This window comes from Montipora capricornis, chromosome 5 (assembly GCF_036669925.1).
Source record: "Montipora capricornis isolate CH-2021 chromosome 5, ASM3666992v2, whole genome shotgun sequence".
In the NCBI taxonomy this organism is placed as follows: Eukaryota; Metazoa; Cnidaria; class Anthozoa; order Scleractinia; family Acroporidae; genus Montipora; species Montipora capricornis.
Window position 1 is genome coordinate 20,003,568 of NC_090887.1, and position 27,500 is coordinate 20,031,067.

General features: G+C 39.8%; 3 protein-coding genes and 1 pseudogene across 3 annotated transcripts in view; 1 reads left to right on the forward strand and 3 right to left on the reverse strand.

Moving 5' to 3' along the window:
* Nucleotides 1-189: 189 nt before the first annotated feature.
* LOC138048865 (N-acetyllactosaminide beta-1,6-N-acetylglucosaminyl-transferase-like) lies at nt 190-3,624 on the reverse strand. The gene has a single exon (XM_068894979.1). The coding sequence runs from the start codon at nt 3,576-3,578 to the stop codon at nt 2,370-2,372; it is 1,209 nt and encodes a 402-aa protein (XP_068751080.1). The 5' UTR covers nt 3,579-3,624; the 3' UTR covers nt 190-2,369.
* An 8,331-nt stretch (nt 3,625-11,955) lies between these two features.
* LOC138049834 (vacuolar protein-sorting-associated protein 25-like) lies at nt 11,956-18,262 on the reverse strand. Its single transcript, XM_068896288.1, has 6 exons — nt 18,190-18,262; nt 17,972-18,117; nt 14,905-14,958; nt 14,635-14,723; nt 14,021-14,096; nt 11,956-12,507 (listed from the first exon to the last, which is right to left on the reverse strand). Exons 1-6 carry the CDS (start codon nt 18,240-18,242, stop codon nt 12,377-12,379), a joined length of 549 nt encoding a protein of 182 aa, XP_068752389.1. The 5' UTR covers nt 18,243-18,262; the 3' UTR covers nt 11,956-12,376.
* Nucleotides 18,263-19,226: 964 nt separating this feature from the next.
* Nucleotides 19,227-21,994, forward strand: LOC138049836 (myosin regulatory light polypeptide 9-like; annotated as a pseudogene).
* Nucleotides 21,900-27,500, reverse strand: part of LOC138049835 (ubiquitin conjugation factor E4 A-like) — a 34,859-nt gene continuing 29,258 nt past the window's right edge. Inside the window, exons 24-28 of the mRNA XM_068896289.1 lie at nt 26,787-26,880; nt 25,608-25,771; nt 24,298-24,400; nt 23,729-23,841; nt 21,900-22,788 (exon numbers count right to left, since the gene is read on the reverse strand). Coding sequence (XP_068752390.1) covers nt 22,668-22,788; nt 23,729-23,841; nt 24,298-24,400; nt 25,608-25,771; nt 26,787-26,880 — 595 coding nt within the window. The 3' untranslated portion in view covers nt 21,900-22,667. The remainder of the gene's footprint in view (nt 22,789-23,728; nt 23,842-24,297; nt 24,401-25,607; nt 25,772-26,786; nt 26,881-27,500) is intronic.

The following is a 27,500-nucleotide window of genomic DNA, read 5'->3' on the forward strand; positions in this document are numbered from 1 at the left end:
AACAGTTCTAGAATGCTATAGAAAAAATCATCGGCTATGCCGAATAAATTTCCATGTTTTCAAGTAATTTGAGTTTTTGGGATTTCGTCATCTATTTTATAATTTGTAAACAAAAAAAAGTACTACACACTCACACTCTACTGACGGAGACTGGCTGTTGAAAAGTCCCAAAGGTTGAGTCAAAAAAAGTCTAAACAACGATAGCGAACACCCAAAAATAAAATAATAAAGATCGCCCCAACATCTTTCGTGATGTTTGCTAATTTGTTTCCCTTTTGCTTCACCCATATTCTTTTAATTATACTTCCAAATCTGAAATATCACATTTAGCGAGAGGTACGTAAAAACAAAACTTTCAATAGACAAAAAATATTTGAGACCATTTTGTTTCATTAGGAATATCTTATTTATTACGACGGTAAAACGTGATCTAAATCTAATTATGCGAGACCAAACAAAGCTGCCTGCAAATCATTGTCACTTCCGGATTCTTTTAGACCAAAGTTTAAATGTTAACTATGTTTAGACAATCGATTATTTGGCATATTTCCACAATTATGTAAATCTGCGTCTAAAAACATACTTGTGTACCTCCTAGTTATGTTATTGCTCGTGGCAGCAAGGTTTGGAAGCGACAGGATTTGAATTATAGTTTTCCAAGAAAACGAGTTACCCTTCAGAGCAGTTTGTGACATACAACACAGAGATTGAACCATCCCTCTAAGTAGTTCGGCCAAGGGACAGACGACTTCTGGTTTTGTTTCGTGATACAGCGCATCAATAGAAAAGAAAATAGTTATATGTTTGCTGTAGGTAACACTAGAGATACATCTCAGAAGAGTACAATGTTTAAGGTTAGGGGCACTTATCATTTTCTTTCTGTTTGATTTTCTTCCAACAGAAAATCGTACAGAAACGCTTGCTATGCATGCCGAGAGTGTTAGATTAACGCCCGCTGGAAAGAAGCTTTGTATCAAGCTGTAACTGAACGTGGCATAGCTATCGTGAAGTTGGTAACTTTTGAGCTGGATTTTCGGCTGTGTTTCAAGTGATTTAGACTCTCATCAACTATGTACTTAAGTATGCCTAGTAAGCAAGCGAGTTAATTAATTATTCTTGGGTTTCACTCAGGTGATCAACGGCCATGTTTTTCAACGAAAACAAAAGAATACGTTAGCATAATAATAGCTTTCAATTCCCGGAGGATTGGATCGGGACACCAACATGGCAGCCATTTCATTGTTTGGGGACACCAACATGGCGAAGTGGTGAGAATTGACATTCCCACAAATGTGGCCCGAGTTAAATTCCCGGCAGGTTTTTACTCGGGTGCTGTGCATCGTTTTCCCCTTTTCAAAAAGACCACTGTATAATTTGAATTGAGTTAAATTGATTTGATCTCTACGTGCAGTGTCCTTAAGTAAGTACTAGGGAGTTTAAGATCTACGACGCGACGGCAACGAAAACGTCACAAATTGTGAATATTTAATGAGCAAAAACAATAACTTTGCACGCTCTGCACGTGCATTTTTCATTTTTGTACATTTCTTTCACGTTTTCTGCAAATCTACGACATGAAATTACCAATTCCCAGTGAGAGAACGTGAACACAAGCGAATTTGAATTTTCTGTCGTAGCTTCAACACCGCACCTCCTAATTCAGTTCCTGGAAAGTTACACTAGTTTTTAGAAGTTAGACAAGCCGACATAATGGTGAAAAAGATTAATTGACCAGAAGTTGCAATTTTAAATGACGTTTTCGTTACCGTCGCGTCACAGATCTTAAACTCCGTAATGCCAGCGCTACTTTAAGAGGTCTTTATACTTAAAGGGAGAGTATCACGTCTCTGCTCATGGGCAAACTGTCACGACAGCCCATTTAATTCCATTGTTATTGAAACAATCGAAAGCACTGATCAAGAAAACGGAAACAATGCCATATAAGTGGAGTTACTCATTGCATCATTTGCTATATGTTATGGACCCACTGCATGCGAATAGATAACTCGTGCGTTATGACAACTCGTACGTATAATAAAATGCTCGACCCCTACAGTAAATTCGATGGAAAAAACTATATTTGACCGAATTTGATACTTTCTGTGTAAACCCGCAGTATCTTCCATCAAATTTGGGCCTCAGTAATTCAGTGCATTTGCCTTAAATACTCTCTGTGATTAAAGAACATCTGGTTCAGTGCGAAACCGTAAAATTTACAACTGCTAGCACCAAAGCTTAGTCATGCGCAAAAACGTGAACCTGCCCCTTTAAATATAGATCATCATCATCAATATTCAAGGACAGACAGGTCCTTCCGGATTAGGGAATAAGAAATAAGAAGAAGAAACGCGGCCAGCTTGATTAGTATTTTAAACTTCACAAGGATCATACCAGTTTATCTCTTTGTTACTCAATGGGTGCTGCCTCCGGCTCTGTACCTTCACATACAGGCAATCAACGAGTTCGTTGTCATAATCAAAATCAATCTTTTGAATAAACAGCATGTTCTCTAATTTTGGCTCGAATAACCAGCTCAAGTCGGCCAAACTAAGAACACATATCTCTCGAAGCCAATGCCCGTAGCAGCGATCTTCGGGCCTTTTGGCTTTGTACCACCTGACCGCACCGCGAGTTATAAACTCTGCTCGTCGCCCATCTGGTGCTCCTCCTGAAATACCCGGATATCGGTAAAGCGAAGCAAAGAACGACTCGTCGGCACAACTGGTATCATTCAACCATTCCAGCAAAGCCTTTGCAGGTTCTTCATAAGCCGCAAATCTACAGAATTCCCTCGATCCTGCAATATAAGATGACCCTTTAAAGATTTTTATTCCGTAAGGAGCGGGAGTTTTGTCTTTCCCTGTTCTAAACAAGCGGTAGGCCTCGTGTCCTGTCTGGCCTGTCCCAGTCACGCGTTTTACTTCGTGAAGTTTGCCCGTTCGCATTTTCAGTGCTTCATTGCTTTTCACTTCGCAACTTTCAGCATTTGTTCTACCCTTCAAAGCTTTCAGTGCTTGTACAATACCTCGATTACTGTACAAAGGGAAATCTTGACCACATAAATTCAATAAATATCGCCAGGGAACGGGATTCTCCAAAAGATCTTCTATACAGTTCAGCTGAGCTCGAACAGTAGACACATGGCGGTAAATCACTTTGACTCTCCGTTTGGTAATAAACACGTTAGGCAAACACCGAACAACGCTCTCGACAGCGTTCACAAATTCCAAAGAAGCAGATGTGTCAATGTGAATGCAGTAGATATTTTGAGGCATGTAAATAAATTGAAGCTGTTTCACCAATAACCCCGCGCCTTTGTAAAGCAGCAGAACATAGGCGAGAGGAAAATGAGTTTCCTGTTCAGTTGGCTGCGAGCTGGCAATTAGCGCAACTATCTCCTGACAACTTAGCTGAGAAAGTGTTTTAAAGACCTCGTAGTCAGAAAGTTTTCGTTCAGAAGAAGGAGGCGGCGAACGACCTGTGAGGTTATAAAACAACATATTCTCTTCTATACGACGACTGCAATACTCCAAAGAAGGAAGCTGGGTAAAAAATATTAGAATATCAACAATTAACATCGTTGAAAACTTCCATACTCTTAAATAATGGTCACAAGAACCAACGACAAAGATACAAAGCGTCTCCTTGTGCACGTTGCACTAAGATCAATAGGGAGCTTTAGCAACGACAACGGCGACATCAAACGAGAACGTCCACAAATTTGCATATTTAGTGAGCAAAAACAATAGCTTTTTCACGCTCTGCACGTGCATCTTTTCATTTCTGTCCATTTCTTTGCCGTCGTCAGCAAAGCAACAACGTGAAATTACTAAGTTTGAGGTGTTGTGGAGAACGTCAGCACCTGGAAAAAATTTTCATTTTTCTTCCCTAAATTAAGCGCCGCTCGTAACGGTTTCATTCCTGAGGGACTTGCCAAACCTTTGTCATATTAAAAGGCTTGGAATAGTCGAGAAGTGATCGCAATAACGTGAATTTAGTTTTTTTACATGACGTTCTCGTTGCCGTTCCCGTCGTCGTTGCTAAAGCTCCCTAATAGCACACAGTATTGGACTCGAACAAATGAGTAATGGCTAAATTAACTGATTGGTGAAAACAAAGAAGTATTCATTTCCATCTAGGTTGTTTTGGACTTCACCGCCTCCTTCATTGTCGTGGTCAAAAACACATGCCATTACTTTTCTCGGCCGTTCATCATTTGGAACCGAGTTATGGATACCAAGCGTATGTTCCAATGCGAGTCGACATCTCACGCGCACTTTAAGGGCGCGTTCGATTGACCCTATTCCTTAATAAGAATACGTGGGAGTGATGACTAAAACGGTATGTTTGTCAACGTTTCTAAACAGCAAGGATAAGAAAAGGTTTAAAATATCCTTTTAGCAAGTGTTTGGCCAATTTTTTAATGCGAATCTCCGTAAAAACGAAGGATATCTAACTTATATTCCATGTATTCTATTCCGGAATACGGTCAATCGACCCCCCTAAATTGCGGAAAGTTATGGCACCTACAACGAGTTTCATCATTTCTGGGAAAATGCGCCAATTATTAGCATCTATAAAAATGTAATCTTTGGAATCAATTAGAGTAACAGTTACGAACTGTTTCTCGGATTTCCAAGGTTTTGACCTTCCGACTTCCAGGACGGATCAGTGGTAAATTCCTCCCGCAATTTCAAAACATTCTCAGGTAGACAAGTATTGAGATAAAGATTATTATCAGCTTATGGGTATGATCCTGATATAACACCAAATTCCTCGTGACTAGCCAACACAGAAATCCATGGAAAGCAGTTGCGAGAAGAATTTTAGACCATGGTGAGTCAAAGGGTTTAATTAATGTTCTTAATGTTCGTACTTACTTTTGTAATGCGAGGGTGCCACAAATTCCCTTTGGCGCGATAAAACGTTTGCGACGGCAAGAATTCATCGACTTTAATGACATTGAAGAAGACAAGGAAGAGTATCATCGTCATTAACACCAACAATGTGCACAACGGCAGAGCCTTTGAACTGTCTACAGTTCTTCGGCAGCATCATCATCATCATCATCATCATTATTTGATAACGCTTTCTGGCCATTTGCGTCTGACTCAACAGAACAGACGAAGGAAGACAAAGCAAAGTTGGAAGTGCGTGCTCGGTGCTGTAAAGAGGCGTAACAACTGATCGAGTTGGAAAGGTATAATATAAGTCGAGTCCCAATGAAGGTAAAAAAAGAAACTTAAGTAACAGTTATGATAATTAGTCGCCAATCGCCGGGTTGCTCGAAGCATGGTTAGCGCTAACCAGTGTTAAATACCATGGAAACCTGTAGGTTTTAATACCTCTTAACCAACGGTTAGCGCTAACCACGCTTCCGGCCCATAACGATAGTAAACAGCGCGATAAAACGGATGGCACTCCGAGATAACTGGAAGTAATCAGAGGCCGGAATCAATACCTACCGGTCTCCATGGTATTTAACACTGGTTAGCAACCCGGGCCAGTTTGCTTGAAGACCACAGGAAAATGCGCGAGACACTCGCGAATAGTTTTGGTTTTACTTTTCATTGTTTGAGAAAGAAGGGCGAGACTTTAGCCTGCGTGGCAGGCATTCGTAAGGGAAATTCAGCATGAAAACCTTTTGGGCGCGCCCATCACTGAACCTATCAATCACTCTTAACACTTAATCACTGACAACAACTTCAATGACGTAGTTATTTATTTTACTTAAGGACAAAATTAAGACTGTTGTCATTTAAAAGTAATTACTACTCAATTAACAATCAACAGTTACCACAATTAACAAGTTTTTGACATAATGGATCTATTCTTGACTGTGTGGATATTAGGTCTTTTATGGAAAACGTGGAAAAGTGCGACACTTTAATAAGGGTTGTAAATTTTAATGTTCGATTTCAATTTACAATTTCAATTCAATTTCATTTTTTTACTTCTAAACTCACACGAAAATAGATCTAATTACAAGAAAAAAAAAACAAACAAAAGCAATGAATAAAGAATAACAATTACAAACAGACAAGCAGTAAGAAATACTAAAATAGCTGCGTGTATGTTAGTTTGGGACACCTAAAATGAGCAGAGATTTGGTTAAAACTATTGCTTCATGGAATAAACATTAGAGATGGAATAGAAATCAAAAACAAAACAATCAACGAGGAAAACTAACGTAGTCATCAATTATTTGCACTCTTAAGGATCTTTTACGAAATCTATACAAGGATGTAATTTGTTAAGCAGTTACAGCCTTCAAACGATGAATTCTGGAATAAATAATTTTCAAAATCTTCGATTCAAATCACATTAAATTTTTGATTGTATTTATCTTGTTAAGCTAGTTTAAATGCTGAGAATTTTTTTATGATTTACTTCAGTTTTTGGCTGTACACGATAAAGCTCCGTCGTGTATAATTAAAGGTTGTCAGTCAGGGATTTACTCAGGCATTCAATAATCGCAGGAGAAAAAATAAAGCATTTCATCTACCGACCATGGTTAAATCAAAAAAGTCATTAAAAGTCAAGATTTTCAAAAGGCCCTATGAGCTGCCTCATGGGTGACGACATAAGAACCAAGTATCAGAACCAAATTGGTTTCAAATACGAGTTACTCATCGTGTTTTAGTCGTACGCAGATCAGGTGGACCAAGTTTACACTACGAATTTGATGTAGCAATAATTATCAAAGGGTTGAATCCACGTAACCGTAGTAAGCGCTTGTGAATAAATGGTAACTGAGGCGTAATGGCAAGGAATTTCAGCCGGTACTTTGTAGTCTTGTTATTTCTATAGGTTCAATGATGCAGAAATCCCTAGTTTCTCAAGGTCACGGAAGGTTCAGATTGTTTTGTTCCCTTAACATGAGGGAATTTTCTCACATGACAGGGGCACCCAACGACCAATTTGTTGTAAATTGTATTATTATACCCCAGTTAATGAAAATAAATATTATTAAGGCATTTTCAGGTATTTTTCAGTGTTGCTGGGAAAACATTATCTGTTCCTTTTTCCCAGCAAGACACACAGAAATTTCCCAGCCAGCTAGATAAAATTGGTTGGTTTCCCAGCCAGCTGATCAAATTTATTTCCCAGCCAGGAATTCCGCGCGCTTTCAAATCCCTCTATCCAAAACGACCGAACAAAAGCGACACAAACCGGGACAAAACAGGTTTTTTCCGCAAGCGCAATCACTCTGACCAGCCGTCGTATGTTTGTGACTACTCTCTGGGACAGGGGAGGGGTTCTCTTTTTTTCTATTTTTTATTTTTATTTTTTTAGTCGTCTTCAGTATTCAGAGTTTCTACAGCCAGCTCGGGTTGAAATGCTAGAAAAAGTCAGCAATTCTCAGGCAAAACCTCTATCAATAACAAAATTTCCCAGCCAGCTAATCGAAACACCTGTATTTTTGCCAGCCAGCAAGATTCCCCTGGGGAACAGATAATGTGAGGAACAGATTCGTTGGGTGCCCCTGACATGACGAGAACTGCTAGGCTACAGGCATCGGGAAACGCTATGAAAGGAACCTTTTTATGTTATGATATGTTCCTTGAAGGAATCTATAGACCTATGTCCATTACGGACTTCCGTGTCTGTACGTGTAATAGGAACTTGAGGACCTAAATGAATGGGCCATTTCCGAGTTGCTGTTTGTCTCGGTTTCGAAGTGAGTCTTGGTGAGTCTTGAAGTGAGTCTTGCATAAGAATACGCAACGCATTTCCATTTGAATGGTTGTGCACCAGAACTCGCTTTGAAACGGAGTCATGCAGCAACTCGGAAATGGGCTATTATATGAGAAAAATTTTCTCTCGTTGCAGAGTTTCTTTAACAACACCTAGGTCCACTGAAAAACCTACAATCTCGGACAAAACTGTTGAGACAGTGACACAAATTCACCGTCCTTTGTACACACCCCTACTTCCTCTCTCCTTCCCCACTCTCCTCCCCCCCTCAGTCAATGTTGCTGAGCATTGCCATTTGTTCTACAGTATATTTCCGACCAAGATAAATCAACATTGGAGTTTGGGGGGAGGGGAAAGGGCGGCTGTTAGATACATACATACACTTTATTAGCATTCCCCAGGGGGGCTTTTCAATACTAAATTATGATAATAAATGAATAAAATTATAAAAAGCGGTCATTAAAATAATTCTCTAGCATGTGCATTTTCAACTTTCTTAAAATGATGTTAAAGGTAACTGTTTAAAATCTTTGTCTAAATTGTTCCAGATGTTGACCGCTCTGTAGAGGAAACGTCGCTGGCCGGACTTTGTCTTACCTGGAGGAATATCAAGGATTCTCTGTTTCTAGTGTTATGACAGTGAATAGACTTGCCCACAAATATTTGGGGGCTAGGCCCTTCATGCCCCTAAATGTCATTACAGTGTCTCTGTAGTGAAGATGCTCATTTACTGGTCGCCATTTGATATTAAGAGGAACATTTGGATAAGTTGATAAGTTTGGATAAGTTGTTGGACTACCAAAAACGTCGCTTTGTCTCAACAGGTTTGTCTGAGATTGTAGGTCCCTTCAGCCCTTTCCCTCTTAAGAGTGATACTTACAGATTTTACTCCGTCTAACGCCGGACGATTTACTCGTCAGTGGAGGCCACTTCAGGGACGAATGCTTTAAGGGCGGTGCCTACTATTGTTATTGCGCATACTTTCTGCGCATCTTGAGATACTCGGGTTTCCTATGGGTGGGTGCTTATTAATACAGGGATATTTTTGCGCAGTTTAAAACTATGCGGTGAAAGCAGAACTCAGCAAGTGCTCTTGTAATCCAAAAAGAAAATTGGGGGCAACCACGCATTTTTCAGAGATAGTTAAGCCTCAATTTGGAAAAGAACACCATACATAGCTTTGACATGTTAGCTTCAGACATGTCAATACTGATTCAAGTCCTTATGGAGAAGATATTTTAGGGAGCTTAAGCAACGACAACGGCGACGGCAACGAGAACGTCATCTCAAAATATAAATTTCCGTTATTTTAATCGCTTCGTGACTATGTCAACGTTTTTAATATGACAAGGGTGTGGTAATAGACCATATTCGTATTCTCAGGATCGGTCTGGAACTAGCTTGCAATGGAGGCTACTGCGGGGGAATACATTAAAAAGTAGCCTCCATTTCAGGCTAGTTCCAGTCCAATACCGAGAATACGAATATGGTTATTCCTCAAAGATGACACCAGTCGGAACGGCACTCAATTTCGGAGAGAAAATGAAAATTTTATTCGCAAGTGCCGGCGTTCTTCATAAAACCATAAACTTGGCTATTTCACGCTGTTGTTTTGCTGACGACGGCAACGAAATGGACAAAAGTGAAAAACGCACGTGCAGGGCGTGCAAAGCTACTGTTTTTACCCACTAAATATGCAAATTTGTGACGTTCTCGTTGCCGTTTGCTTAAGCCCCTAATTGCTCTACCTGACTTCGGAGCCATAATTACTTTCATTGACTATAGTAAGGCCTAAACTCGTTCCCAGGGTCTTCATTGTCGCTGGGAACGAGGTTGGTAAGGCCTTTGATTCCATAAGCCAGACCCAGCTGTTTCAGATCAAGCTGAAAATGGGCTTTCCACAACATATCGTTGCGTTACTGAATTCTCTGTATGTGAATCAATGTGCGTTTGTGAGATGCCCCGATGCTCGAACTGAAGAGGCGTGCACCAGAGCTGTATCCTTTCACCCGGCCTTATCTCGTTATACACCGAACATGTCACGCGTGAGGTCGACCTGGATGACTGTGGAATCAGAATAGTGGGTTACCCCTTGAGAAATGCCAGATATGCAGGGCGGACGATACTGCCCTTCTGGAATCGCCCGATAAAATGCAAGACCTCTTGGATAAAAATTAACCGAGCAGCAACCTCTGGATTACTACACTAAAACTAGCAATGGAGATTTGTTCCAAAGATGTCCAAGCACGCACAGCTTTATCTAAATAACGCATGATCGAACTGGCCCCCCTGTGGAGACCCTAGAAAGACCCTAGTGTGGACCAGATTATTATATTATGGAGATGAGGAATGGTGAGAGATGAAAGAAAGATCCAATCTCCAATCAGCAAAAATGTGGTTCTGGAGAAAAATGCTCCATGTTAGCTGGAAGGAACATCGTACAGATGAAAGTATACTTTCCGAACTTAACACCGATCGTGAACTCCTTTCTTCAGTCAGATAGCGCAAACTCGCATATTTCGGCCATTTGAATAGCGCAGGTGATTGTCAATTGACCAAAACTGTTTTGAAGGGAAACGTCTGTGGCAATAAAAAGAGAGAACGCCCTCGACTTAATCATGCGGACAATATTGCCAAATGCGTGGTGTAATCGGCTCAATGTAGAGTGTCAGAAAACCACTCAAAACATTTCCAAGTGGAAGAAATTAATGAAGAATGCTACAAGAGCATCACGGCTCAAGATATGAGCATAGCTGATTATGATGACAGAGCTTTGTAATTTAGAGCTTTTCACAAATTTTGTTGATTAAATTTGTTGGAAAAACGCGTGGTTAGCCCCGATTTTCCTTTCGGATTTCAGTAACACTTGTTAAGATCTGCTTTTCCAGCATATTCAGCAAACCACGCAAAAATACCTTTGAATGAGTAGGCAACGTCCTCAAGATTGTTTAGTAGTAATGAAGGCTGCCGCGCACGCGTCACAGGCATGCGTAATTAAAATTAACCTTCATGCCTTCCTCACTTACAAGAGAAGAAAAAGGAAGTTCACAAAATGATGATGCCAGTTTGCTCAACAAAATCATGATGGAAGAGAGCCACATAATTGAGCCGTGGATAGTGGATAAGTATACCCTTTCTTAGCGGAAGAGATTGCGAAAAAAAAAAATTAGCCTGAAAAAAATTCCAGACTTGAAAGGCATTCATTGCATGGCCATGGGAATTGCTAAAGTCGCGTTCGAGCCTGGATTTTCAAGATTTTTTTTCAGGCTTCTATGCTGCTCCACTAACGTTTTACAATTACAATTTATTAAACTTATCAAGAGAAGCTATGATCTTCGCAGTTATGAAAGATATTTTTGCCATTGCGTAGATAGGTCTGAAAAATTCAGGACTTCAACGGGGTTTGAACCCGTGACCTCGCGATTCCGGTGCGACGCTCTAACCAACTGAGCTATGAAGCCACTGACGTTGGGCGCTGGTCATTTGTGGGTTCTAATGGTCCCGTGAGGAATGAATCAATGATGAAATGGTATATGAAATGAATCATATATGAACTGCGGATATGAAAATCAAGTGAAGCTATGTTCTTCGCAGTTATGAACGCAATTTTTGCAATTGCGTAGAGAAGCCTGAAAATTTCAGGACTTAAACGGGGTTTGAACCCGTGACCTCGCGATTCCGGTGCGACGCTCTAACCCACTGAGCTTTAGGACTGAATTTTAATATATCGAAATTGGTCTATTATCAATACTAGGATTTTTCAATAGACCTTATTTATATTCTCAGTATTGGAAAACCTTGCAATGAATTAAAAAGATTTCCCCAAATTAGCCTCCATTGCAAGCTAGTTCCAGTCCAATACTGAGAATACAAAATGGTCTATAGCGCATAATCAGTGCTCTTTAGCTAAGAAAGTCAAACGTTTCGTCTTTTTTAACATGCTCAAACTCCACGCAAAAAAAATCATATATTCATGAACACCATTCAATTTGTTAACGCTAGGAAAGGAGAAGTTTCCTAGCCAGAAATCCATGTGCCTAACAATTAGCCTGTGTACCTGGTGGTAGTTGTTGCGAGAGGCAAATTAACGAGCGGCAAAGCCGCGAGGAGAATGGGGAGGAGCGCAGCGGCCCTACCCATTCTCCTCGCGGCTTCGCCCCTGGGTTTAATGGTCCCTCGCGGCTTCGCCGAAACGGGGATGAAATGAATATAAAAGTATATTAAATTAAAATGGGAGTGTATACATGAACAGTTAACACGGTAACACTTTCATTTTCAAGTCACTTCAACTTTTCATCCAGCTCACAGCCAATAGCCTGACTCCTGGCTGTATTTAAGGTAAATTACATTACATGGAGTTTTACCAAAAAAAAAAAAAAACTTCTAGTCCATTGGGGTTGACGGTGTTAGGAGCAAGTTACCATTCTTTCTGTTAACAATTTGAACGTCAAATACATGATGAAAATCGGAATGTAGCCAACTCAGATGGACACTAAAACCTGGCTGGCTATCTGTCTTTCTTCGAGTCCAGATAACCAATGAGTCATCAATAAATTCTTATGTCTCTAGTAGCTGCTGTGCAGACCTTTTGAAATGACAGGCCAAAGTAAGGGCTGCTAAAGAGGCCTACTTCATCCTGCACTGAATTCAGTCTCTCAGGATTTCTCTAGCTTCTCTGCTAAGAGAAGAATTTCACTCCTAATCCACTGTCATCACTTGCATTAGGAGCTTCAAACATCTGAGCTTTGCCTTTTGCTTCAAGTTGACTTAAAGCTCTCTTCAGCATCCACATATCAATTCCATAAAATTCTGGTGAAAAATGAATGAAATAAAATATGCTTAATGACTGACTAAGAAGGCCACATGGGAAAGTATCTAGCTTGCAGTCATGCACTATGGACAGAGTGTAGCCATTGGCTAATATTTTAAGCCTGCTATTTTTAATTATGCTAATTAGTTTAAACCACAGGAAGATTTCTCTTTTGGACATCACTGGCAAAGATCATCCTCGACCAGCTGACGAGCATCTCAGAGCATGTCCTACTGGAGAGTCAGTGCAGCTTCAGCTCCATATATGATCTTCACACTGTGACAGTTACAGGAGAAAGCAACGGAGAAGCACCAGCCTCTCTTTGTGGTGTCTGACAGGACCTTTTCTGCAGACACATCAAGACAGTGACATGAATCCAACTGCATCATCTGCACGCCATCCTGCATATCAGGACCTAAACATCTGGAATGTGATCTTGCGTCGTGCCAGCATAGTGAGTGTTGAGGCCCTCAATACTGCACCGCAGAGTCACTGGGAAGGGCATATCTGCAGGATGGAGGACAGCAGACTCCCAAAGGCAGTCTTCTAAGCTGAACTGCACCAAAGCAAGAGGAACCATGGTAGGCAGAGGCTTCAGTACAAATATGTGCTGAAGAGACATCTCAAGAACTCTAGCATTTGGGTAGAAGGGATGATGTAGTGGTTATGGCACTTGCCTCCCATCAATGTGGCCTGGGTTTGATTCCGGACTCGTGGCTATAATTATGTGGGTTAAGTTTGTTGTTGGTTGGTTCTTTACTCTGCTCCGAGAAGATTTTTCTCCAGGTTTTCCGGTTTTTACCCTTTCCCCAAACCATCATCTCTAAATTCTGATTTGATCAGATGTGGGACCTCGCGGAAAACCACTTTTGGGTGAGTGGAACTTTCCGGGGTAAATATCAAAGTTATTATTATTACTTCCCCAAACAACCGGGAGGAGATGGCAATGCAATGCATTGAATGGCGTCAAACACATAAGCTGGCAGCTTCGGCCATTGAGGAGAAACGCTGCACGGAATACCAGAGAAGTGTCACTCCTCCACCTCATCAAGTGACTTCATGTGTAGCAAACAGCATTGCTATGACAGATTTAGAGCAGGCCTTGTCGCCCATAAGTGGGGCTGCCCACGCTGACTCTCTAGACTGATAAGTCAATGTCAACCATGACAGACAGCCAATGATGATGAGTTTACACATATTTTGTCCAAAAAGATTTTTGTATCAAAACAAGAATTGACCACCTTCAGCTTTACTTTCATTTATAGGCATGGTTTAACTAAAAACTTGACAGCAAAGTGCCTTATTCAAATTATGGATTGTTACTTACTTCTGGAGATGAAAACACCCTACATGTAAAGTTCCAGGAGTTCAGTGGGGAGGAAGGTGTTCTCATTACAGAACTGGGTCATGCATTCTTCAGAACTTGGCCACAGTTTTACAAAAAGCCAAAATTTAACCTGATTACCATGTCATGATGTTTATACTCAAAGGACTTCTCATTCACAGCCTTACCTTCGTTAACAGTGTCATCTCCTGCTCTTAACTCAAACAACGTACAAACTGTGTCTGTCATCCCATTTTCCTGAACCTTAAAACACAACAGCAAAAATTTTGATTTATTTAGCACATTTTCTTGTCTTTTTAAAAATCAATTTTCAACCAATCAGAAGTGAAACCAAAACTAATCATGCCTCGCGCGTGCACATTTTCCCGTGTGCTGTGTATGCTACATGTAATTACTTCGAGTTTTGATTGGTTACCAGATTGTCTTCGTCCTTTTTGATTGACCAAAGTAATTACTACTTGGTTTTGATTTCACGACATTCATTTGAAAACCGCTCTAACAATCTTTAATGCATCAATTATTTATCAGTAGTACACCTAAAACACTCTATGACCTCTTATTCTGTATTTAGGGAACACTCACAGTCTGTTTTTTTTATTCAAACCTTACAAAAGCAAAGATAACATCCCACCTCGTTATTTGCACCAGATAAAAAGCTCCACGGTATGCCTGTTCCCAAGTTAGTCTGATAAAGGCAATACTGTGCATAATTTGTACAGCGGATATGTCTTAAGGCAGCCTCAAATTCAGTCCGATGACAAGAAAAATTTATTCATCTTACCCATTTGAATATTAATGAAGCCCATTCATCTGGTGTCCTCCACATCACAAGACATCTTTGTTTTTTCTTATCCTCCCACTCAATATTTCCTGTCCAGATCATAACAGTTTGTAAATAATTCTAAAATGATTTTTCTGATGGCAAGTGCTTGCCTGACAACTCCTTGGACTGTACAGAACTACTAGCATCCAATTATCAATCAGCGCTCACTTTATTACTTTGTTAAGTTTGACTACACTTGCATAACAGTTAAACCAAAAAATGCCCCACCTTTTAATCTAAGCTCCTCTAAAACAATAGTTATAGCATCTACAGGTAATTTACCTGGTTAAAATGTTAAGGAAGAGCTCTAAACTAAAGCAAGCTTTTGCAAGAAGTACGGTAAAGGTAAAGCCACTACTTATGAGCAAGAAGGCCCATCAGGCCGGCGCTTATCTCCGGTTTCCGTAGCATGAAGCAACTAGGAGTATTTATACTCCCCCCTGGATGGGATGCTAGTCCATCCCAGGGTTACCCCCAGCATTAAATTCGCCAGTACCCATTTATACACCTGGGTGGAGAGAGGCACCGTGAGAGTAAAGTGTCTTGCCCAGAACACACAACACAATGTTCCCGGCCAGGCCCCAAACCCGGACCACTCGATCCAGAGTTGAGTGCACTAACCACGAAGCCACCGCGCGCGCCTCCCACTTTTGCAAGAGATAACAGGTAAATCTCAAACCCAATCAAATAAGTTCCAAACCCAGTCTCAAAATCTGTAATCCCATAATGGATTTTCTACATGTACATACACATCTAAATCTTCTAGTAATACATCAAAAATTAGTGCGAGTGTCTCACCAGGGGTTCCAAACACTGAGAAACACATGAAAGCATGACGCCGAAGGTGGAGTGTTTTTATTGCTTTAAAGTGTTTGCTGAGGACACATGAAGCACAAGTTTTTGATGCAGCGTCTCAATGTATCCAGATACATTGAACATGACCAAACCAAAAAGGGGAACTCCGATTGGCTAACAACCTTCTGAATGACTAATGAGTTTCAGAAGTACTTAGCAAGGTCCTGGTTTGACTTATCCTGAGGTGGCCTCATACACCAGAAGCCCTTTTTGAGACATCATGCTAAGCCAGCCACATTCAATGGAGAGAAAAGGACAGACCACAAAAAATGGATCCCTGCACCCTCTTCTATGTGATGTGTGTGGGTGAAAGGATACAAAAATGAGCTTACAGTTTCTAGTCCTTATCCAAGAACACTCCATTGTCCAACCCACTTGCAGATGAATTACAAACGCACCACTTTCGTAAAGTGTCTATATGGTCTGTGGGGTTTTTTCTGGGTTTGGTAACTTTATGCAGCGCAGATAACTGCCTGGAATTTTTTTTTGTCATTCTGGCCCGTTTTTGCCCTGAAATCTCCATTTAAAAGTCGTGCTTGAGCCACACCCCTCAACGCTGGCCGAGGACTTGGGGATTGGTGTTCAATGACGTGACTTAGGTAAGCGCCCAAAGCAAAGCTCTCTCACAGACCTTGGCCAAGCGCATATTCTTTGTAAATTACCGTCTTGACCAGCAAGCTTCCTTTCTAAGAAAGAATGTTGTCCATTATCCCTTTCACTCCCAAGAGTGACACTTATAGATTTTACTCAGTCTAACGCCAGACGATTTTACTCGTCAATGGGGAACCCCACGGGAATGAAAGGGTCATTCATGGATTATACAAGTGATGAGGGACTTTCTGTCTGAAAATGGCGATAGCAGTGTTTTGGCAGAGTCATGTACGGAAGAGATCGAGTTTGAAGAACCCAAGGAAGTAGACGCCAACTCAACTGAAGGTAAAAACGATTTGGAAGATAAGACGTACTCCGAGAAGCCGCTTCCCGATGATCAATGGATGGAAGAGTACACTGGCAAAAGGAAACTCATAGAGGAGAGACAACAGGAGTTGCAAAACCGACTCACACAACAACACTCAAAGTATATCATGTCATCACAAACCTGGTGATGACTTCTGTCTGATACATGTAATTCTTCCTCTTTCCACAAATTTCTGGGGAATCTCGGCTCAGGAATAGGTCCAATATCATCCTTTATTAATTAATTCCCGCCGTCTCTTGACATCAGGAATTGAGAACTGTGCCTCAAAATCCTCTGAATTACTGAAGTGGACTGAGCATACTCAGGAAAGAAGCAGTTTGCTCCCACTTTGCTCGCTTCAACTTAAGAAGTCAAGCCACTTTTTTCTCCGTGCTTTCGCTTCACTGCAATCATTGCGGAAACAAGGAATTTTGTTGAGAGAAATATTCCTCTCCGGAATATTTTTATTCGAACAACCACCCGCAACACATCTATTGGGCATCTTCTCTCCCGGAAAAGGTTGCATGCACATGGAACTGTCAGAGAAGATTTCTTTGTGGGAATCTCCCATACTGAAATGACGTTCGACTTGACTTGTTCCAAGGCTCCTTTGGGATAGATTACTCCGCCAGCCGTAAGGGGTGTGGCTCAAGCAGGATTTTTATTCAGAGATATCAGGGCGAAAAACAGGCCAGAATGCCAAAAAACAATCCAGGCAGTTACCTGCATTTCAAAAAGTTACAAAAACCAGGAAAACCCCACAGACCACATAGACACTTAAGTGTCTGTGAGGATTTGAACCTATGACCTCCCATTCTTTGTATCTGATGTCGTGGTAGCCATGTTGGTGGAAAGAACAATAGTGAAAAAGTCTTTTGGGAATTTGACTCTGTTTTTATGCAAAACTTGGCCTACTTTTTTCTATTGTTTTGGCACCAACATGGCTGTTTTATCACGTGAGTGGAATCAAAGAATGTGGTCCTCCATGCTCAACAAACTGAGCCACATGCAACAATGGATGTTAACTGCACCTTTCAATAACATGCGGACTCTTAAATTCAAAGGTCAACTGACAAATGCATTATTCGTTACTCTCAATCAAATATTTGGCGGCTCCTCCAAGCTTCCAACTACTGTCAAGCGTGCAGTAATCAAATCACATTGTTGAGCACAGTTCAGTCAACATAGTCCGAAGCTGGGAGGAGCCGCTGAACATTTGATTGATGTTAGCGAAAAACGCATTTGTCGATTCGATTGACCTTTGAATTTTAGAGTCCGCATGCTGTTGAAAGGCGCAGTGAAGTGTAATGCGCCCATGGCAAACTAGTTGCTTAGCGACGGGCGGAAGGACCACTTAAAAATCAGGCCACCTCCGTATATCTAAGCTTACGAAACACCTGTCGGATGCTCTTCCTATTGAACTACTGGAAGATACCTGCATTGCGTTAGGTGGTTGGCATTTAAACAGGAAAAAAAGGATACGGTCAATTTTCTTATTGCAAAACAAATCGCTTGATTGTGCTTCATTGACGTCAAGGATGAAGCCTTTGTGATGTTTGTAGTAAGCCAGTACCAAATCACACCAGCCCTGTATTTGCTTGTTTCTAGTGTCTAAATTTGGTTGTAACCTGTGAAATTAAAGTTGCTTCGATTATTTCCTTGTGTGCATTTTGAGTGACGAAGATTCAGGTGTTACTTACGTGAAAAATGGCGGAAAATTGTACTGCCAAGGCCACTCAAAACTTTCCGCCATGTTACATTTGGCCAGGCTACTCAGCGATGGGAAGTCATCACTACGGATCCTCTGTAAAACGACCGCCGGAAATACGTCTGCGTTCGCAGGGCAACTCCGTTTGCATTGGATTGCCCGTTTTGGGTAAGGTGAGGGTTTTCCCTTATTTGTAACAAAAATATTCATTATTCGCTTTTAATCTTGCTAAAAAGAAAAAGGTCGAAATGATCGTAAAGTTATACATTAATTCTATACATGTGTCAGAATCCGTGAAAAAAAAAAAACACCACAATAGTAGGAGCTCCGCAATGGGCTTCCGACATTGGGTCCTGGTGGGGGGGGGGGGGGTGAGAAATTTTGAAATAGAACCCTAAGAGGTACCAAATTATGGCTTTCAATTGGACAAAACTTAAAATAGTTAATTGTCAAAAGTCTCCTGTCATAACATACCCTAAATGTACCGCAAAAGCTCCCGCTGTGGACCTTTGAGGCTGAACACCCTAAGAGATACCAAACCCGCTTTTTAACCCCTAAAAGGCACGACAACCACCCCCGTTCTTTTTACGTGGGAGTCCCCCCAACCCGGCATTGGGTATGCGGATTTCGGTCTGATTTCATGTCGTGATTTCATGTGTGCTCACTGAACGTGAATTATCAAGTTCTCGTTACTTTCCTAATAGTTCCTTAACTTGGGTATAGCTGTTCATAAGCAAGCTTCTAAGAGCGAAGTTTTAGTTTGCACTTTTTGACAATCTTTTCGACTTTTTACAAGAAGACTTTTTTTGCTACTTCTGAAAAAAAGTTAACATGTGTTCTGATGACGTCAACATATCTTCGCCATTATTGAGACGGCAGAAATTTTGCAATTCTCAAGAATAATTTCCGGCAAAGGTCGGGGTATTTGACAGCACTGACTGCCCCCACATACTAAATTGTAATTCACTTCTTCGCCTTAATCACTGGAGTAATTAGAAAGTGGGAATTTTTTGCGTGACGGCTAGGTGAATGCCATTTACTATAATGGTGCGATTACACATGGGTGTAACCACCTATCCGAAACTCCAACGGCGTGAAAATCATTTGCCTGGTTGACTGCACTGTTCGAAGATACCTTGAGCACCGAAAATGTCCAGCAAAGCTAAAACTAAGAAGACCACGAAAAAGAGGGCCCAGAGGGCAACCTCAAACGTTTTTGCCATGTTCGACCAGTCGCAAATGCAAGAGTTCAAAGACGCGTTCAACATGATTGATCAGAATCGGGATGGATTTATTGATGCAGCTGACTTGAAAGATATGTTCGCTTCTCTGGCAAAGATGTGACAGACGATTACGTGGAAGATATGCTTAACGACGCCAACGGAGCCATTAATTTTACGATGTTGCTACGCTTTTTGGCGAGAAGTTAAATGGGACCGACCCTGAAGATGTTATAAGAAATGCGTTCGCGTGTTTTGACGATGAAGCTCTCGGAAAATTGGATGAAGATAGGTTGGTCACCTTTGCTTCAAACCCTAGGAGACCGGTGAGTTGTTTATTAAATCGTTTTTAATCTTTTACTTCTTAGCGCTACTCAGGTAAAAATCGGATTATTTTTCTCAAATTTCAATCCTGCGGAAATTTTTGATGGCTCGCCCATCCACCTTTGGTTCGAAACAATCCAATAAAATTCTTGAATTGAGCAAGTGAAAGCTTTGATTTCGATATTATCATCACATTTTCTTTCTCAGTCAATGTCAGCACGAGTTTCATTACTTCAATTAATCAAAGCGACCTTTTGTTCGATATTCACCGACGCCATATGCTCTGCGTGAATGCTATTACGTGCGATTTAAGTGTCATCATTGTTGTAATATCCTCAAGAATTTCCCAACAGCGATTTAGATAAAGCCATTTTGATCGATTCCACGATGTCTTATCTTAAGTGCATTAGAAAATTAATCTTTTCCATCCAAAGAGTGTGGGCTTCTAGTGTTTGTGACGGATGTGGCTCAATTATACACAGAGAAGTAATTGTCATGTGTTTTCACAAGCTTTTTCCCAAATAATGCGCGCGCGATTTTTAAGCCCCACTATCGAGCAACTTGTTGGTATTCGATTGAAGTGCTATCGGCATTGATCAGGCTCTAAATGCCTACAGCAAGAGGGGAGGGGAGGTGGGGGCAGAATGAACCCATTATGTTGACTTAAATGATAAAGCTGAATTCATAGATAACAGGCCTTTCATGCTTTCAGATGTCATCCAACATCGTCAAGGATTGAAAACTGAGCCGTGTTTAGTAAGATTATATTCTCCTCTCCAACATCCAACATTGAACTAAAAACCCATATAGGTCTAGTGCACCTGTATTTTAGTCACAAGCATTATTGCCATTAATTTGAGAGGATAACATTGGCCATGCATCAACAGAAGGGTGGTCTTAAGATGACAACTTTGAAATACTTGTCTATAACAGGAGGAAACTGGAGTAGATCTCACAATAAACAGGAAAACCAACAATGAGACCTCAACCTCAATGCCGCTCTGTTCCCTACCCCCCTCCCCTCCCCCACACTATATTTGTCTTAAGGGATCACATGTCAATATGCTCCATTTGAAAATTTGACGTTGAAAAATGCTGCAAAGGAACAAAAAGTGTTGAAGGCCAGACGTTATTGTGAACTAACAAGTCATATTTCTGTTTCTCTGAATAGGTTTTCAGACCAAGAAATTGATGATATGTTGCATGGAGCACCTGTGGATTCCAAAGGCATGTTTGATTATGTGAAATTCACAAGAATCATCAAACACGGAAAAGATGATGATTGAACACTGAAAAGTATTCCAAAGAACACGTCCCCCCTTCATTGAGCAGTTTGCCTTTTGCAGCAGCTAATGGAACTTAATATTTTTTAGTTAGATTTGTTAAATATATTTTGTTGATCAATATTTTTTTGGAATGAATTTGTGCATGATTTCTTGAAGTTATAAACTTTTCTGTGGCTTGAGTGAAGATACTGGTGATGACCTTTTAACCGTAAAAAAATTTAGAATGTTTGCACTTGTTTCTCAACCAAAAGGAGATATGGAGCCTGTACTCTTTTGCACTTTTTGCTCGACCTTTGCAAGACTTCTAGTTTAAAAGTCCCTCACTGATGGCATATCGCACAACTAGATCTAAGGTTCACTAAAAACCGTTATATCTGGTTGGTCAAAGCATAAATGGTTATTTAAAAAAAAAAGAAATCCTGCCAGCAATTTAAATCCATGCCAACTTAGAGTTGCCTCCATAAGGTGACAGAGACGCTTTTATAGCAAGGCAAGGAATGTCTTTGTGCTGTTCTCAAAAAAGGTTGACTCAAAATTGTCCATAGAAGCTATTTTTAAAATCTGGGTCTCAGTCTGCAGAATGATTCAAAGGGTTAGAAGTACCCATCAGATAAATCACTTTTCCATGGGTGGTAATAGTACTATCATTGATTTTGTTAATGCTTATCCAGGGAATAAGTGATTTGTCAGGCTGATTGTACTATTGACCTTTTGAATACTGCATAGCATACAAGACAAAAAAGAGGAACCATCTTTTGTGATTCACTGTGTTTTGGCTCACTCTTGCTGCTTCTTTTCTTTACTCTCTTTGCGAAGTCTTTAAAAGCCAGTCACTTAAAGAACAGAAGTCTGGACCAAAATACCATTGTCAATTCACAGGAAGGAATAAATAATGATTTTTTTTCCTTTTTTCAGAGTAATAATTACATACGCTATTAAAGTGCTCCTAACCGCAAAAAAAAAAAAATTTCACAGAAGTCAGATTTTTAGCTTTTAACATGTATTTATCATTAACTCACTGTGATTTTGCTATAAGCTAGTCATATGAATTGTATTGCCAAAAAGTGGCAGTCTTGTCCCACAGCCGAGGCAGTGAAAGGCATACGTGAATCCCTGAAAGGACATCACAGACTGCTTTGTAATAAATAATAATAATAATAATAATAATAATATCATCATCATCATCATTATTATTATCATCATTATGTTGGCATTGAAAAGCAATTTTTGTTATCATCTCAGGGTTTGACATGTCTCTCACATTGGCTGTGTGACAAGACTTACGGTTTTGTTAAGTTTTGGTGTGCAAAATTTTGCTCTAGCCTACCTGAAAGTCACACAAGTAGTAAAGAAACTTTAATACCGACACCAGGGCAAAGACAGAAAGCAAAGAAATTGAAGAAAGTCCACTCTCCAATAATAAAAATACTGTTATTGGCATTACTGGCAACTCAAGCAAAGGCACACTTGGGTTCAGTTAATACACAAGTGCCTATCATACATGCAACTTGTCATAATTATGACACCAGAGAGCTAATTTGTTATTACAGTAATTGAAATTTTAAAATATTTAACACAGTCTCCTATTTGGGTAAAAACTGTCTACCTAATGTCCAGCATCTCTCAAATTTTGGGAGTCATTAGCTTTTCTTATTAGCTTTGACCTCCGAAAGCCATTGCTCTATCTTCTCCTTTAATTCAAAATGTCTTTGCACCATCTCCAGAGTAAGACGGCAGCGGTTAAATGGATCCGTCTGGTCACTGCAACATGAGAAGATAGATATCTTGAATTATGACTCTTTATAAGATAAGTTGGCAAAAGACCTTACCAACCTTGTTTTCTTGGACTTTTTATAGTCTTTACTATAATGCTAAGTTAAGTCCAAGATGTAGGCATGGTAGATGTACAAGAGTAAAGAGAGCAAAAGTGAACAGTGATCATTACAGAGATTAAGCTTTGTACCGAAGAAGTTTGGGTACATTTGATTCACTTGAGCCATATAACTTGTATTTTGATTCTCCCCGCGAGCTCGCTTGCAATTGAATCTCTTATTTCTTAATCTCTAAAACAGAAACTTGTTTTATCAAATGTCATTGGATTTCAAAAATCACACCCGCCAACGCCAGGCAGTTGCTTGTCGAAAAAGTGTGAATTTTAACTTAATATCTGAAGTGAACAGTGAAGGAATTATTATCAGACAAATTTCTTTGATTTAAGGCAAAACGCAATTTTCATCCTGATGTTTCCTGTTTGTCATAAGCATGATGCTAAATCACTCTATTATCGAGTTACAACTCCTAACTTGTGTTTTTTCCTGGTCAATTTATGCAATACTCTGAACTGGAAAAAATAAGGAGTGGTAACGTACAATACAGCCTGATTCTGAGACTGTCCAGGTCACTCGTGTCACATAACACGAATGCGTGACACAAGTGACCTGGACCGTCTGAGAACCACACAACTTACAATAGGGCCCCAAGAACATGAGTTTACAATGTAATAAGCCACATTTACTCAAAAAAGACCTTTTTTTATTTTTTAAGGTTTGGGGTCTCGAACACTGTATTGGTAACATTTCTGTAAGTGTGCGGGTTTTAGCCAACACCAAGGAACAAGGAAGATAAACATCTTGTTACACATTATGAGACAGACTACCATGTTTCTGAAAAAAAAAAAAAAAAAAAACAACTATGCACACACCTAAGCAAATGCCTACAAATAGTTGACATGTCCACCACATGGTTAGAAGTTGGAAGAATGACTGGATCAGTCATCAGCATGTTTGTAATTGGATCAACAAACTCATCTGGGGGCTAAAAAAAAACAAAAAAAATTGAAGTCATGCTGAATGAAATCTATAAATTTGTCTCCACAGACTCAATGAGGAGGAGGCGTAGTTCAGTTGGTTGGTGCATGGCTTTTGGAGCAAGAGGTCCCTGGTTTGATCCTCTTATCCGTGTAGCTATAGCTTTAAATACCCTTTAAATGGAGCACTGACAGAGGGAGGGGGGGGGGGGGGGGTAAAAGGCACACCGTTGGCTTCCATTGATACCAGCCTCGTAACTGAAGGAACTACTGACGTTAAATAAAGTGACTTTACCTTTACCAAAACTTATTTCATCATTCCTTAAACTTCTATGTTCACCCTTTCACTGCCAAAAATGCAAATTGACACAGATTTTACTCTGTCTAACGCCGGACGATTTTACTCGTCAATGGGGGAGCCATCGGCAGTGAAAGGGTCAATGACTATTCTGTAACGTTTTTACCTCTGGCAAGTCTTCTGTTTCCTTTTCTGCCTCTGCACATTCTTCTACATGATAGGCAAGCTCATTTAATTTGAAAATCACTGAAGAAGGTCTACCAATCAACCTACAACAGGAAAGAGCGGCGTGTGATTCATTCAAGAAATCAGTCAAAATTCTGGCGAAGCCAATAGTGTTTTTGCATAGCTTATTTCTCAAAATTAAGCTCACATCGGTAAAAAAATACCAGGGCATTGTTCTTAAGTTCATTTCCAGTCAACTTGCAAAATTTGGGCTAGTTTTGAGTAAAACTGAAAATCGACCGAAATTGTCACTAGGTTTTTGCATCCAGCCCTTCAATTAGGTGATCAAATCTCATAATAAACAAGGTTGGAAGAAACCATGAATAAAAAAAATAAAGCAATATTAGTGGAAACTTTGCATAAACGCCACTATAGGCTTCAGCAGTTAACTGCAATAAACGGTCTGCCAAAATGGCACTGGGATGAATGAAGGCACTTCTCCAGTTGTTAATTTTCATACAACCTTGCAACTCAAGGGTTAAATACCCAGTAAGTCATATTTCATGAAATACACTAAATAGCAGTAACATATAGGATACAAGAAAAATGTTAATTGACAACAAAAAATTGAGCCAGAAAAATGATCACTTCTTAAATTCAGAACTCAATTCTTAAAATGCATGGTATTACCCACTGGATGAATCACTATTCAGTTGATAACTTAATTGGTTTTTATGGCACTCATCCTTTGAATAGAGTATTGGTATCTACTTTTGAAAACTAAAGCCCAAATTAAAGTGCCCCAACCCCAAAATATTTTTTTCGCTAAAATGAATCTTTGCACCTGTTCGAGACGCATTGCGACCATTTTTTCCTTTTTCTAACAAATCCCGCCATTTTATAGGCTTTGAAAGTTGCAAAAATCCAAGCATCTTTTGTTCACGCCCGAGTCAGAAGGGGAGTGGGTCTATTCCTGATTTGACGTCACAATCTGCTTTGCGTGCATTTTTACAAAGAGTTAATGCAATGTAAATCAGTTTGTGACGTCAAATCAGGAATAGACCGACTTCCCTTCTGACTCAGTCGTGATCAAAAGATGCTTGGATTTTCGCAACTTTCGAAGCCTATAAAATGGCAGGATTTTTAGAAAAATGAAAAAAATGGCTGCAATGCGTTTCAAACAGGTGCAAAGATTCATTTTACGAAAAAAATATTTTAGGGTTAGGGGCACTTTAACATTTTTTCATCTTTTCATGCCTACATCTTGTTGATGTCTATGCGAACAGCGTACAAGTTTCACTACCGACTCACTTTAGCACCCTCTCAGATTGTTTAAACAGGTTGGGAGAGTAAGATCTCTTGTCTGTAGCCACTGCTTTACAAAAAGATTTGTCTTCACCAAGGTTAAGATAGATGTCTACAATATCAGAGACTAGCTGCTGAGGCTTGAAATGGAACTGTGACAAATTCTTCACCTATTTGTTGTGAGAAAAGGACAAAAACCAGGCATGTTTGATATCGGAACTAATGACCAATTTGGTACTAGCCACTTATACAAATCTGAAAATGAAAATTCTGCATTATGATAAATAATTATTGTGAAAATGAGTAAAAATTATTAAGATGTAGAAGTTGAATACAATCCCAGACATCTGCCAAAGTTGTCAGGAGATCAGGTAAAAAATTAAAATGAATCAGATTGGAATACAATGTTTCAACAGGTACAAAAATATTTTTAAAAAAGTGCAAAATGAATGATTTATGGACTATAGCTCTTTTTATTTTAAATCATTATTCAGTTGAAGCAATACAATGTTAACATTTCGCTACCTACATGTAGCTCTACTCTTAAAAATTTCAAATCAATTTCCATTCCAGAAAATGTTTATTATATAATTTTTTTCAAGTGAACAATAGCCCATTGAGACAAAAGCGCAAGAGGTCAAAAACAGTTAAAGGCATAAATTAAGGCACTGTAAAAGAATCCACATGGCCCAGCTAATCAATGGTTCACAGCAGCTTAGACGCATCTAGGAAGGGGTTTGGTGGAGCATCAGACAATAATATTGTAATAAGATGCTTATGAACTCTGGTCTTGGAGGATGAAGTGCCATTGTCATGGATGTCATCAACTATGGAAGTTCTGCCCGTGGAGACAGTCCTGGATGCAGCTACCAACAAAGCATGACAAGGCATACAAAGGCTGGAACGGGCAGCTCTATGGACTATCTTCAAGAACGTTTCACATCCTTTACAGTGTAAACTGCTTAAACTTCTCTTCAACCAAACAAATCTTACAGATACTTTTGCCCTAATTGCCCCCTTCCTCTTTTAAGCATTTTTACCTCCACCTTAGAACACATTAGTTTACCACTTTGCTGCATACATGCATAGAAATCTGTTGATTTTAATCAAGGTTGTTAAGTGGTGTAATACATCTAAGGCCTAATATTGATGCATTTACATGAACTTAATGATTACAAACAATACCTTTAATTCCCCCATTTTTGGTCCAACCAGTTTTAAAAGAAAATAGTTGAGCATGTCAGCAATCCTCCGCAACATACACCCAATAAGAAATGGCCTGAAATGACATGAATTTATTAGTCATTATCAGTCGTGGGAATACAAGTTTTAGTAGCCCGCATTGAAGAAAACTTTCTTCCCTCCCCCAACACTTCACTTTTGAACCACGTAAGACTTGTGGGAGCAACCTACAATCATAGAAGTATTTGGGAAGGTTATGTAAATGAACCACACTGGAGCTGTATTTCAACCCGCTTCTGTTAAGGCCCAAAAGAAATAGTTTCTCCTTCCCCAATATAACCCAAAACAGTCAAAAAAGTCAAAACAGTTCTACATGTATGCAAATACAACAAAGTCAAAGTGAAGTATTGAATTGACCAGTGAGTAAAAAAAGGCATCCTTGGCAGTTGTGCTTCTCAGTAAAAATGATATAATATTATTATAATTTTAACTCACTGTGGATTAATGAATTAATAGCTAATCAGAGTTTACAGGGAGAGGAGAGTAGGTCAAGGAAAATTGAGACCCCCTAACACATTCTTATGACAGAAAAGTGGATAATTTCCTTGACAAATCAATCATACTCGGTCTGGGAATCTTCTTTTCTGATAATTTTAAAAGTGCTTTGAAAGTTGAGGACAATATTATTTTACTAAGATAACTTGCACAAGCTAGAGA

What these genes read in the sequence shown, in the direction of transcription:
- LOC138048865 (XM_068894979.1), bottom strand. Translation starts at nt 3,578, where the DNA reads ATGTTAATTGTTGATATTCTAATATTTTTTACCCAGCTTCCTTCTTTG.
- LOC138049834 (XM_068896288.1), bottom strand. Translation starts at nt 18,242, where the DNA reads ATGGCGGAAAGTTTTGAGTGGCCTTGGCAGTACAATTTTCCGCCATTT. An exon ending in AATTTTCCGCCATTTTTCAC is followed by an intron (nt 18,118 to 18,189) that starts GTAAGTAACACC and finishes TTAATTTCACAG; the next exon opens with GTTACAACCAAATTTAGACA. An exon ending in AGAGGAGCTTAGATTAAAAG is followed by an intron (nt 14,724 to 14,904) that starts GTGGGGCATTTT and finishes TGATCTGGACAG; the next exon opens with GAAATATTGAGTGGGAGGAT.